Below are 13,364 nucleotides of genomic sequence, written 5' to 3' on the forward strand. Positions count from 1 at the left end.
CTGAAAACAATATCAAAATGCAATTGAGCTAATATCTCACCAGAACATATCTTTGAGCAAAAAAGAGAAACTAAGGTGGTGGTGGTGGTGGGGGGAGGGATTACTACTAGATATTTGCTAATTTAATTACACAGGCAAAATTCTTCTGTACTAATGCCTTTTCTAGTTCACAAAGGATAAGAACACGTTCTCTTGTTAAGTCTCGCACATTTTGCTTTACAGACTTGAGAACAAAGAATACCAACCCATAGTGGGATTTACTACTAGATATTTGCTCATTTAATTACACAGGAAAAAATCTCCTGTACTCACGCTTTTTCTAGTTCACAAATCTGAGGGTAGCTTAGTTTGGTATGCACATTTAGTCTGAGGGCTTTTCAATCTCTTTGTAGGAATTATGTTATTGTCGTTATTGTAAGAAACTCAGATTTTGAAGTTTTACAAGTGGGATTTTAAATATAAAGAAGTGAATCTTCCAACTGGCTAGGTGTTTAGGTGTGAGCAAGTTTTATGCATGCGGGAGTTGTTATAGAGACTTAGGTTCATAAATCTCAAAGAAAATTCATAATGGAGGAAAGATAGATTTTTTTTTAGTCCCACTAAACTAAGAAAGATTCTCATACCATGGCAAGATATATCTTAGAAGTAGCATATGTGATAGTGACATTGCTAATATATAAATGCAATAGAAGCTAACTTTTATTTTGGATAATATGATTTTGGGTGCCACTAATTACAAACTTTGGTGTAAATGAAATTATAATGCTCAGCAGTGTGAATTTGTCTATATAGTTGTTTCTACTTCGTCAACTGTTCTCGAGGTTCCATTTCGCCTTTTTTTTATTTTACTTGTACTTGTTCAATGATTGATTTATGAGTAGAACATGTTAGAACTAGCTAGATACATAACGTTCACAACAAAGTGCATCTTTCGTTACATTTTGTACGAGTAAAATTGTGAATTTCTTGGGGTTTTCAGTTACTGACAAGGGTTTTAGAACAGTTCAAAATCAACTATCTCTTGATACTAATGATATTCTTGATATTCTTAAAGCTGAAAAAGCTAGCTTCTCCTGATCTCTGGCATTTGAGTTGGAATAAAGAGAGATTTATGTGTAGTTCAGTTTTGATATGCCCTTTATCCCTTTTATTTCCAAAACCAAAGTGAAGAAAACATTTTTTTTTTTCTCATTCCCAGGGTATATGTCCGAAACCCATCCGTCCAGAGAGGGTGAAATCATGTTCAGCAGGAGCCAGTGCAAATCTTGGAAGCCGCCTACCCTGTTCTGAGGTACAACATGTGATTGAGTTAATATTCTGTTTCTGATTTTGGGCATTTCCTTGCAGTTTTGTTTATCAATTATGTTTATTACACATCGTCATTAATTATTCTAGAGTCTGGTTATTTCCATGGTAACTGTGAAGGTTTCATTTGGCTACGGTTACATGTTTAGTATTTCCTTAAGAGTTCATGGCAAATGGTACGCCAGAGTACCAATCTAGCACAGAGCAGTGGGAACGATCAAGGATAAGTGAGAGGTAGGGACAAAGGAAGAAGAGAGGAACTGGTAGGGTAGTGGAAGATGTGAGGACAAGAAGAGAGAACAAGGAGAAGATGCATCATTCAAAGACCAGAAGGATGGACCTGTTTCTCCCCCTCTCTCTCTCTGCACCCAACCAAAAACTTGCTTCACTCATGGAATTATAATCTCCAGAGCAGAAGCATCTAGACCACAACTACTGCAAATTTCTTTTTAAAGACTTCAAAGGTAACACATTTGAGATGGAGATTTGTTCTCCTAACATGCAGTGTGTGCTATACTGTGAACAGAAGTAGCTTAGAATTAAAGGATTGCCAAGTGCAATGCAACTTCCGTGGTAGTTGACCCATATTGGATCATTTTTATGCTCTGTTAACGTATCTTAATCATTGTCTTATAGTGTGTATCCTGTTTATTATCAAGGACATCGGACACAAAGATCCTGGCCCTATATAAGATGGTCTCTCCTTGATCTGTCTCACTAGATAGAAGAATTTTCTATTGAGCTTGTCGTTGAGGAATTTGGAGAAACCAAAGTGGATGAGTTAGACAGTATATGATGTTCAAACAAACAATTAGCAGATAGAACTGCTATTTATTTGTTTAATTAATTGATATTATCAATGCTTGAAACAAATAAACTGTGATAGAACCTAGTCAGCAACAGGAGATAACCTGGCTCATACGCACATAGGAGAAAGATTTCATCCTTTTTGTTTTCTGATCTTTCTAGGGAACAAACAGTATTACATACCTGTCAATCTTTTTTTCTTTTTCTTTCTAATAAATATATTGAACATCATCTAAAATTAATGGAGCTTCATGAGACAGCAAATAACATGGAAGTATATTGAAAAGTACAAATGAAGCACACTTAGATAGGATCAAAATTGATACGCAAAAAATATCAATATCACACACTTTCTGATACTTAATTCTGATGTCCCTAAACTTAGAGAAACAAAAACAAGATAACCAAATTAAGTCAATCAAAGCTTACCTTGGTATAACTCCATAAGTTCAAGGGCTTTGCCCTTATACTTGCCCACAAATTTCTTGATGAACTTTTCATCAGTCATAAACAATGCATTGACAAGGTTTACGTCTTTCTCAAGTAAACACTTGGAGATCAGAAACTCAATAACATTCAACCTCGGAATAATCCGCTTATACAAGCTAAGACTGAGTACGTTTGGGTTTTTGGCAAGACGTTCAGCCTCCCAATTCTTTCCATTCATGAAAAAATCTAATCCAATCCTAAGCTTTTCCTCTGAAATAGCTATGCACGTAGGCTGGTGTCTAATCGCCAAACGAATTTCTTCATCTGACCAGCCAAACCTTCTAAAAATTCCCATTTTCACTTCTCGCTTAGCCTTACACATACCTGACACTTCACGAACAGCATAGACGAACATCTTGCTAGAAGGATCAAAACCCATTTCAAGAACTTCTTTGACCGCGTCACTAAAATTATCATTTTCTTGCCCACATGATCGATGTCCAATAAAGATTAGTTTGGAGATACTAGAATCTGGTACACCAATATAACGCAAGATCTGAACTTTGGGCACCAAATGTTTCTGAGGATCCAAACGAAGAAACGCAACACTACCCGCTTTGCTTATTGCTGAAACGACATTCTCTTCTCTTGGCAATAACGTCTTGAGCAGTTGGAAACACGGGATGATCGTGTTTTCTAAACTGGATTGTAAAACGTTACAGCATTTTGTAAGGAATTGACATATGTCAGTGTCGGAAAAACCAAGCTGTTTGAGATATTGAAGTTTGGGTTCAAGGGTTTTGTTTGGATTGGACAAGAGAACCACAGGGTATCTACTGATGATAGTTGTGATTTGAGCATTGGTAAATTCATATTTTTGGAAGAGCTTCAAAACTGAGTCAGGATTAGTTGTGCTCTCAAAGTGAACTTTTTTAGCAGCTTTAATAGCTGCTTCAGTGGAGAGACCACACGAGTTTTCAAGATAAGAAACTGTGAACGAGGATGAACAATCATTTTCAATACACTTTGAGAATAGTTTGGAGAATGGGTTTTGTATATAAACGAATCGGGTATTCAGATTTCTACCTCTATTGGCTTGAAACAGCAAATTTCTACAAACAACTAAACAAGACATAGGCATACTATGAAGAGCAAAGGAACTACAAGGGCTTTAGAGACGTTAAAGGGTTTTGCAAAGTAAAACGAGACGGTTTTGGGGCTGAGGGATTTGAAGAAGACTCGAGAAACAAGTTGGACAAGAAAAGGCCAGTAATTTTGTTAAATCTTGACCGCAACCAAAACCCGAACAAAATACCCACCGAACCCGAACCCAAACCGAAATACATAGAGTAGGGTTTGGTCACACTCTCTAAACCCGAGCCCAACCCGATAATTTAGCACTAAACCCGTTAAAAAAGCTAAAAAACCCGAAACAGAAACCAAACCCTAAATCTGCTTTCTATTGCATACTACTAATCTTATATAAAAGAATGAGTTAAATTAATATTTGGATTATGATCTCATTCATGTTTACAATGATGAGTTATTTAATATATTGGATTATGACAAAATTTATGTCGGGATTTCTAATATTTTCAGTAATTGCACGTGATCATGTGTCTATAGTTCATTCCGAGTCAATCTATTTTTAAATCATATCAAATAATTATGTCCAAGTATAGGAAATAATTACTTTCAAGTTCATTAGAAGTTTTATTTTGTTTGAAGTATTAGTGGATAGCCGAAAAAGAAATAAAATGTACATATATATTTCAAATAAAATTTTTTATTGTCTTCTTTCTTCATTTATACCGGGCTTTATTCTACCTGAAATCCGAACCCGAACCCGATGGACACATGAAATATAGGGTTAGGATAGGGTTTGGTCACACTTCTCAACAAAATACCCGACTCTGAACCCGACCAGTTGAAAACCAATTTGGGTTCAAATAACCCAATACCCATTCAAAACCCAAAAAGTCAGGTTCAGGCTGGGTCGGATACCCGTTTGGACATCCCTAGGCTTACTGAGAGGTCTGGAACAACTACCGATATATTGTGGTTAATGAGCTTAATGCACCGCAAAATCGATATCTACCGAAATTCCAAACTCTTAAATTGTTGATATATTTGTCACCTATTTTCCTTTTTGTCTGTTTTATATATCAGGATATTTTAGTTAGTTCTATTTTTTGTTAAAGAAAAAATATAGCCTTTTAATAGCATTCCCAATGCATATGAATATTAAAGGGATGTGACAATATTCACCTCCAAATGGTTAGAGCATTCCCAATACAAGCCACTATTATTCACCTCCACGTAGACAGTATTTCCCTTCTTTTCCACCGTTTTGGTGAAAAGCAAGGTGAGGCTGCCCAATGCAAATGTAAAAAATAATCTTGGACAGGATGTTTGATTCCATTTGGAGGTTTTTTAATCGAGACAGAATGTAACATCCCGACTGGTATTTATAACGAGACGGAATTAAACATCCCGTTTGGTGAGTCTAATATCAATAGACGCGAAACATCCCACTTTCAATAGACAGAATATTTGATTCCGTTTGGAAAAAAAATATATAGCGAGACGGGATGTTGGATTCCGTCTGATGAGTTTTGTAATCCAGACGGAATCCAACATCCCGTCCGAAGTTCACAACTCAGCCACTATCTTGGTTGAAGGTTTCATCTTCGTTTTGACTTCGGAAAATAGTCACCACCATATTCACCTTTGCATTGGGCAAAGGTTTTGAACTAGAAAGAGGTGAATATTGTCACATTCCCACCATATCCACTTGCATTGGGAATGCTCTCAATAACCTTTGCCTAATGCAAAGGTGAATATCAAGGTGACTATTTTCCCAAGTCAAAACGAGAGCGAAACCTTCAACCGAAATAGTAGCTGAGTTTGGAACTTCAGACGGGATGTTTTCTTCCATCTCGTGTATTTTTTTTTTTAAATTCGGTTTTTTTTTAAACGGAATGTTTCATTCCGTCTCGCATGTATTTTAGAATTTTTTCGGTTTTTATTTTAACTTCAGACGGAATGTTTCATTCCGTCCGGCGTGTTTTTTCGATTTTTACATTCAAACGGAATCAAACATCCCATCCGAGAATAATAATCACCTTTGCATCCTAACCTTGCTTTTCACCAAAACGGTGGAAAAGATAGAAAATAGAGCTGACATGGAGGTGAATAAGAGTGGCTTGCATTGGAAATGCTCTAAAGAATCACAGGCACCAAGTTTGGATCTAACATACAATTTGGAAGATCCCCTCTGCCCTGCTGATGACACATTCAGCTTGCTAGAGAGTGGGCATTCCCATTAAAATGTCTGCTTTCCCATCTATATCTGCTGAAACTAGAACTCATACATCGAGATATAATAGAGTTCCTAAGAGCTATCATAGTCCAATTACATTCAGGCTCATTGATTGCCTTGATAACCTCCAAAAAATCTCTTTCAAATGCAAACTCTCTATCTTGTAAATGTTCACCTATCTTTACTGCCACCTCTGCCACTTGTATCTCGGATTCCATAACTTTGCTAGCCTTGAACCTCCAGAGTGCTGCTCCGACAATATCTCCTTCACTAATCCAGGCAATGCTTCCTGCTCCGCTCCAGCCCATCCAGTTTCCCTGTAAAGGCAGCATCAAACCAAATTATAATACACTCATTAGGAAAAATTGGAAAAAAGGTTATCCAGATTTATATGCCTAAAGATAGAGAGAAAGCTAGTGTTAGGAGCATCTTCTTTGAATGCTTGATAGCATTTGTCTGCAACTGACTTGATCCTCAGAATCCTCTCCCTATTAGCCACCTTCTTCTCAAACTGCACTAATTTCTCATATAATATGCATCAACATACATGCTTGAGTACTAGCAAGAGCATTGCTATCATTCTTACTGGGTATGTCAGTTGAAGAAAGAAACTCATCTATTCTAACTTGAGATACATTTGTATGTCCTTGCATAAACTTTTCACTTTGTTATAAGACCTGCGTCCTGACTTCTGAGTTTGGAGGAACCTATGGTTTTAGAAAAACCTGAATACGGAGACTTGAAGAAACTACAAATGGGTCTTGAGATCCAACATCTCTAGACTTGAAACAAAACTTTTTTACGTTGATATAGACAAAATATGGCATGATAAATGAAGGATTACTAGTGAATTCAAAAATCTTGGTGTTTTGAGAATTGAGATGCTTTCAAGTTTCAAAATCGGTAGAGCTCTCCACGCAAGTGCTTGCCTCACTTGACCTGGTTATCACCGCGCTTAAAATCAATTCTTAACGGTGTTATGGACTTATGGTACAATTAGATACGAGATAACATTACAACAAATAATACAAACACTATCTAATCCAGGATATTCATTGTGATCAAACCATTTTCCATGTTAAAAGGACACTCATATTCGCCAAACAATAAACCACAACTATGAGAACTAGTAATTCTACAATAAAATTAATTGACGAAAAAAACTGCAAGCAAATTAAATAAATAAAAGAAATGTGTGCTTCTTGTGCGCATAAAACAAAGTACATAATTGACAAACAAAGCATAGTGTTGGCGTTTTTAAGCTCAATTTCCTCAACACTCCTCAATGACATTGACTTTCTGAAACTCGAATCTGATATCCCTCAAACATTAAAACACCAAAAAGAGGGAACGCTAATTATATAGATCGAAACTGACCTTGGTACAACTTCAAAAGTCCAGGAGCTCTGTCCTCATACTTGGCCACATATTTCTTGATGAAGTAGGCATCAGTCAGATATAGTGCACTAGCGAGCTTTCCATCTTTCTCAAGTAAGCTCTTCGAGATCAGAAACTCAATAACATTCAACCTTGGAATAATCCGCTTATACAAGCTAAGACTGAGTACGTTTGGGTATTTGGCAAGACGTTCAGCCTCCCAATTCTTTCCGTTCATGAAAAAATCTAATCCAATCCTAAGCTTTTCCTCTGAAATAGTTATGCACATAGGTTGGTTTCTAATCGCCAAACGAATTTCCTCATCTGACCAGCCAAAACTTCTAAAAATTCCCATTTTCACTTCTCGCTTAGCCTTACACACACCTGACACTTCCCGAACAGCATAGACGAACATCTTGCTAGAAGGATCAAAACCCATTTCAAGAACTTCTTTGACTGTGTCACTAAAATTATCATTTCCTTGCGAACATGCTCGATGTCCAATCAAGATTAGTTTGGAGATACTAGAATCTGGTACACCAAGATCACGCAAGATCTGAACTTTGGGCTCCAAATGTTTCTGAGGATCCAAACGAAGAAACGCAACACTACCCCCTTTGATTATTGCTGAAACAGCATTCTCTTCTCTTGGCAGTAACGTCTTGAGCAGTTGGAAACACGGGATGATTGTGTATTCTAAACTGGAATGTAAAACTTTATAGCATTTTGTAAGGAATTGACATATGTCAGTGTCGGAAAAACCAATCTGTTTGAGATATTGAATTTTGGGTTCAAGGGTTTTGTTTGGATTGGACAAGAGAACCACAGGGTATCTACTGATGATAGTTGTGATTTGAGCATTGGTAAATTCATATTTTTGGAAGAGCTTCAAAACTGAGTCAGGATTAGTTGTGCTCTCAAAGTGAACTATTTTAGCAGCTTTAATAGCTGCTTCAGTGGAGAGACCACACGAGTTTTCAAGATAGGAAACTGTGAACGAGGATGAACAATGACTTTCAGTACAGTTTGAGAATGATTTGGAGAATGGGTTTTGTATAAAGACGAAACGCGTATTCAGATTTCTACCTCTATTGGCTTGAAATAGCAATTTTCTACAAACAACTAAACAAGACATTGGCATACTATGAACTTATGAAGGGACAAAGATGGAGTTGTTATATTTCTACTAATAAATAACCATATATAAGCATGAAAGCCAAACAATCACAAAAGAGATTGTAGCATAACTTACCAGCATAGAAAGGATTTTCGAAGCCCAAGTTTCAAGTCTGTGTCTGAAAAGATTTTGTTAAACCCTTGGCCTCAAAAATACCAAAAACCGATATATGTTCAATATTTCGGAATACCCTCTTGGCAAGCTCGAAATATTCCTATCTTCCAAGACATCTGTTTTTTTTCACAGAAAAATAAAACATCCTCGTTTTATAAAAAGTGATTTAATCGGGCACTCATCAAATTGCAAAATTACATTGGGCAGGGCAGCCTCCGGCCCAAGCCCGACAAATAAGTCCAACAACAATAGCCCAATACATCCCCCCACCTCAACGCATACCGGCTATCCTTTTTTTCAAACTTTTTGTAGCCGGTATCATCTCTCTCGCGGGATTGCAACCAAAAAAAAAAAAAAAATCTAGTTTTCTATCGTGTTCATATTTCGAGTGTTGAGTTGTGAATCAACAATGGGAATTGAAGTTGGCGACTTCACTCAATTCGAGTCGTGTCCTGTTTAAGTATATACTCAAACTTGGTTGGGTTGATTAAACTTGATTAGGTTGATTAAATTTGATTGGGTAGAAGATTGAGTTGATTAAACTTGATTGGGGTGGAAGATTGGGTTGATTAAACTTAATGATTTCAAACTTGATGTTTTTTTGGAGTTTGGGTTGGTAAAACTTGAGTTCGAGTTTGCCCAAACTTGATGAAGTTGTTTTCAAATTTAAGTTCGAGTTTGGATTACTTAAGTGGAAGTTGATTTTTAAAATAAACATCGTGACAAACAAACCAAATTTTTTAACTCCAAACGACCCAACCATGTCGCTCAATAGAGTCCCCAAACGACCCCGCTATGTCGTCCTGGAGACTGCCCAAACGACCCCGTCATATCGTCTAGCAAAAAATCAAGTGTTTTGTCTCAAACGACATGCGCAGACCACTTGAGAGTACGCTCAAACTATATGGTGAGCTCGTTTGAGTGTACGTTCAAACGACCCGAGAGGTTCGTTATAGGAAGACCGGTTGGATGGGTTGTTGGGCCTGGGCTTTGATGGCAATTTTTTTTTTTTTTTTTTTTTTTTGAAAGGGTTGCCCAATCCAATTTGATGAGTGCCCTAAAGGACCCTAAATAAAGGATTACTAAAGAATTCTAACATCTTTAGTGCTTTGAGATGCACAAAGACAAGGATTTAGTTACTTTCCAACTTGACACGAATACACATGCAAATAGGTGCAGAAATCCTCCAAGATCCTTTGTATATACTCAAACCTAGACTTCACTCATCACTCAAAACAAACAAACAAACAAACAAAACGAGGTTACCAAACAGTACACAAGTATGAATTATTCCGAGCTAAATTAATTTCCAAATTCCAAGACAATTCTTAGTGCCGATGTAATGGACTTATGGTACAATTAGATAACTAATATCACCACGATAAATAATACAAGCACTAATGAATCCAGGAATTTCAATGTGAACCATTCTGCATTCCAAGATTTCCCTTTAAAGCAACACTCATATCTGCCAAACAATAAAATGCAACTAAGAGAACTAATAATTCTACAAGAAAATTAAATAGATAAAAGAAATTTGCTTCATGTAACCAAATTGCTCATAACAAGAAAGTATAATGAATTGACAAATGAAGCATACTTTTTCACATCCTACAATCCACAATGTCATTCACTTTCTGAAACTCAAGTCTGATGTCCCTCAAACATTAAAACACAAAAAAGTTGGAACGAGAATTACACTGATCGAAGCTTACCTTGGTACAACTTCAAAAGTTCAGGAGCTCTGCCCTCATACTTGGCCACATATTTACGGATGAACTTGGCATCGGTCGAGTTGGATTGGTGACAATGTGCATGTCTTTCTCAAGTAAGCACTTTGATATAAGAAATTCAATAACATTCAACCTCGGAATAATCCTCTTCTCCATGTTAAGACCGAGTATGTTTGGAGCTTTGGTAAGACGTGCAGGCTCCCACTTCTTTCTGTTGATGAAAAAATCCAATCCAATCCTAAGCTTTTCCACCGAAATAGCTAAGCAAATGGGTTGACGTCTGAAGGCCAAAAGGATTTCCTCATCCGACCATTGCAATAACTTCCTTAACCGCGTCATTAAAATCATTGTTCTTTACACTCAAGTGTTGAAATTCAATCGAAATGAATCTAGAGATATTTGAGTCGGGTACACCATGATCCCGCAAGATTTGAATTTTGGGTTCTAGAAACTTCTGAGGTTCCAAACGTAGAATATCCACACCATTGCTAGCCCCGATTGCGAAGCGACATTCTTTTCGTTTTGAAGTAACATCTTAAGCGAATTGAAAGAGCGGGATTATATTGTGTTCTAAACCGGCAAAGAGATAGGTATTGCTTTTTTGAAAGGAGCTTACCTATGTCGGTGTCGGAAAAACCAACCTCTTTGAGCGAAGTTTGGGTTCAAGGGTTTTGTTAGGATCGGACAAGAGAAGCAACGGGAATTTACTGATCATGGTTGATATTTGAGTATTGGTGAATCCGTGTTGTTGAAAACACTTCAAAACTGAGTCAGGATTAGTTGCGTTCTCAAAGTGAACTCTTTTAGAAGCTTTAAGAGCTGCTTCAGTGGATATACCACATGACTTTTCAAGGTAAGAAGCTATGAATGAGGATGAAATTTTATTTTCAGTAGACTTTGAGAATGGGTTTTGAAGGAGTATGAAATTGGTATTAAGAATTCTACCTCTATTGGTTTGGAACACCTGTTTCTTGCCAAGAACAAGGTAAGCCATTTTGCATTTAACAAAAGGGTTTTAGATATATTAATAAGTTACCAGGGTTTAAAGACCAATTCAAGAATAATAAGTACATAACAATGTCAGGCTATATCTCAAAAATTGGAGTTTCATTTGTAAATCTAAAAGACAGGGTGGTATGGGTATTAGAGATGCACAGTTAGATAATTTAGCTCATTTAAGTAAAATTCTTTGGTATATCATTTCTAACCCTTCATCCTTCTTAGCACAGCAACTGAAAGGAAAGTATTTCAACTCCTCTATTGCCTTAAACTCAACACATGTACATAATATATCTTGGTTCTGGCATGGTATGCAGAAAATTCTTAATAAGATCAAAGATAACTCTATCTGGCAAATTGGAGATGGCAATAATATCAACATGTGGACAGACTCTTGGATTCCAGGCATGCATAAAGGGAGAGTACCAAACTCTATTATACCAAACCAGTCTTACAAATGTGTGTCAGAACTCATCAATCACTACACCAGAACCTGGAATATCAACCTTCTTAATCAACTCTTTGATCACTCAACCAGCCTCCACATACAACAAATATACCTACCAAGATCACAACTAGAAGACAAACTTCAATGGTCTCTCACAAAGAAAGGTTCCCACTCAGTCAAGTCAATGTATCACCTACTGAGCTCTCACAATACACAACCAATCATTCCAACAACCAACCTAGCTTTCTGGCATAACACCCATTGCCCAAGAGAATCACCTTTTGCTTGGAAATATTATCATGAAATCCTGCCAACTAGGGAACATCTAGCTCAAATTATGCATATCAATGACAAATCTTGTTTACTATGTGGAATGCCTATGGAATCTGTACATCATATATTGTTAGTTTGTCATTTCACTAGGAAATTATGGGCAACTATCCCCTGGAGTGTCATATTATCTCAATTTCAGCACTTGTAGGTAAAACAGTGGATAGACTTGTGGTTTAATCCACCTTCAAAGTGGCCCATTAATAAAAAAAAATTGGACAAAATTTTGATTGTACTTGTACTGGAAAATTTGGTTGGAAAGATGCTCTGTTTTTCATGAAAAGAGAAGACCAAACTTCTTCAAAATTTCTCTGCTTATTAAATATTTTTTTGATTCAACTGAGAACCAGAACTTGCAGGAACCAGAACTGAATCCCAAGAAGGAAATGCATTGGAGCCCGCCTGCCATTAATCATGTCAAGCTAAACATTGATGCATTGTACATACAAGGAAAAGACTCATGCTATGGGTTTGTTCTAAGGGATTCTAATGGATGTTTTTTGGCTGCAGGATCAGAACATGGAAGAGACAGCAATCCAAAAGAAGCAGAATGCAGAGGAGTGCTCCAAGGCATCAAATGGAGCTTAAAGTTCAACGTACAGAACTTGGAAGTGGAAACTGACTCCCAAAGTGTCAGCATCTTTTTGGAGAAGAATAATGCAAACATATCATGGTCTTCTCAACTACTACTTTTTGATGCCTTAGATCTGTTAACTGTTGTAGATAGCTATTGTACAAAATGGGTTAGCAGATCTGGAAATAATGTTGCCCACATGCTTGCAAAGCAGGATAGATCTAATCATGTGTTCACAGAATGGGTTCAGAACCTGCCACCTTGGTTATGTAACAATCTAAACACTAATAGATTTCATGTAACCTTTGGACTTTAATATATATATATATCCTACCTATATTAATATCCGTTTCTCCCAAGATGCTCATAGTGAGCCACATCAGCAAAGTTTTTAAAATAGTCCCTATTTGAAAAATAATTACTTGCCTTCTTACCAAACTAACCCTGAATTTGGCCTGCTCTCTAATTTAATATAAATTAAAATTGTCCTTTCATGTGTTATGCTAAAACAAAAAACAAAGCCATTATTTCATTATTTCAAATGTAGGCATGGGATAAAAAAAAACAAATTCTAAAAAACAATGGATTAGTTAATTGATATATATTAGTTATTGGATATGGATATGGATATGTATTAGTTAATAGATATGGATATGTATTAGTTAATAGATATGGATATTGATTACTTATTGGATATGGATATGTTAAACTTCCAAGTACTTCCCTTAAATATAGGCCCAGACATGATG

At 36.6% G+C, this 13,364-nt stretch overlaps 3 protein-coding genes across 8 annotated transcripts in view; 1 reads left to right on the forward strand and 2 right to left on the reverse strand.

Moving 5' to 3' along the window:
• LOC147490723 (putative DEAD-box ATP-dependent RNA helicase 29) overlaps nucleotides 1-4,078 on the reverse strand; it is a 62,870-nt gene extending 58,792 nt beyond the window's left edge. For 2 of the 5 annotated variants that reach the window (XR_015198152.1, XM_086565147.1), the window contains exon 1: nucleotides 2,542-3,926. Coding sequence is in view for 3 of the 5 variants with exons in the window: in XM_086565147.1 (XP_086421273.1) it covers nucleotides 2,542-2,613 (72 nt within the window). In the remaining 2 variants the exon portion in view is untranslated. Of the gene's footprint in view, nucleotides 1-54; nucleotides 1,282-2,541 lie in introns of those variants that run through there. The other 3 variants (XM_086565145.1, XR_015198151.1, XM_086565146.1) reach the window with 3 other exon arrangements.
• A 1,651-nt stretch (nucleotides 4,079-5,729) lies between these two features.
• LOC147490731 (transcription termination factor MTERF8, chloroplastic-like) lies at nucleotides 5,730-8,559 on the reverse strand. 2 transcript variants are annotated; one of them, XM_086565143.1, is made up of 2 exons: nucleotides 7,241-8,557; nucleotides 5,730-6,180 (listed from the first exon to the last, which is right to left on the reverse strand). In XM_086565143.1, the coding sequence occupies exons 1-2, from the start codon at nucleotides 8,379-8,381 to the stop codon at nucleotides 6,134-6,136; spliced, it is 1,188 nt and encodes a 395-aa protein (XP_086421269.1). In that variant the 5' UTR covers nucleotides 8,382-8,557; the 3' UTR covers nucleotides 5,730-6,133. The 2 variants fall into 2 exon arrangements, with proteins under 2 accessions (XP_086421269.1, XP_086421268.1); XM_086565142.1 differs by lacking the exon at nucleotides 5,730-6,180 and adding an exon at nucleotides 6,188-6,802 and having other exon boundaries at nucleotides 7,241-8,559.
• A 3,868-nt stretch (nucleotides 8,560-12,427) lies between these two features.
• Nucleotides 12,428-12,931, forward strand: LOC147490732 (uncharacterized). The gene has a single exon (XM_086565506.1). The coding sequence runs from the start codon at nucleotides 12,428-12,430 to the stop codon at nucleotides 12,929-12,931; it is 504 nt and encodes a 167-aa protein (XP_086421632.1).
• Nucleotides 12,932-13,364: the final 433 nt, after the last annotated feature.

Source organism: Coptis chinensis, chromosome 6 (assembly GCF_015680905.1).
Source record: "Coptis chinensis isolate HL-2020 chromosome 6, ASM1568090v1, whole genome shotgun sequence".
NCBI lineage: Eukaryota > Viridiplantae > Streptophyta > Magnoliopsida > Ranunculales > Ranunculaceae > Coptis > Coptis chinensis.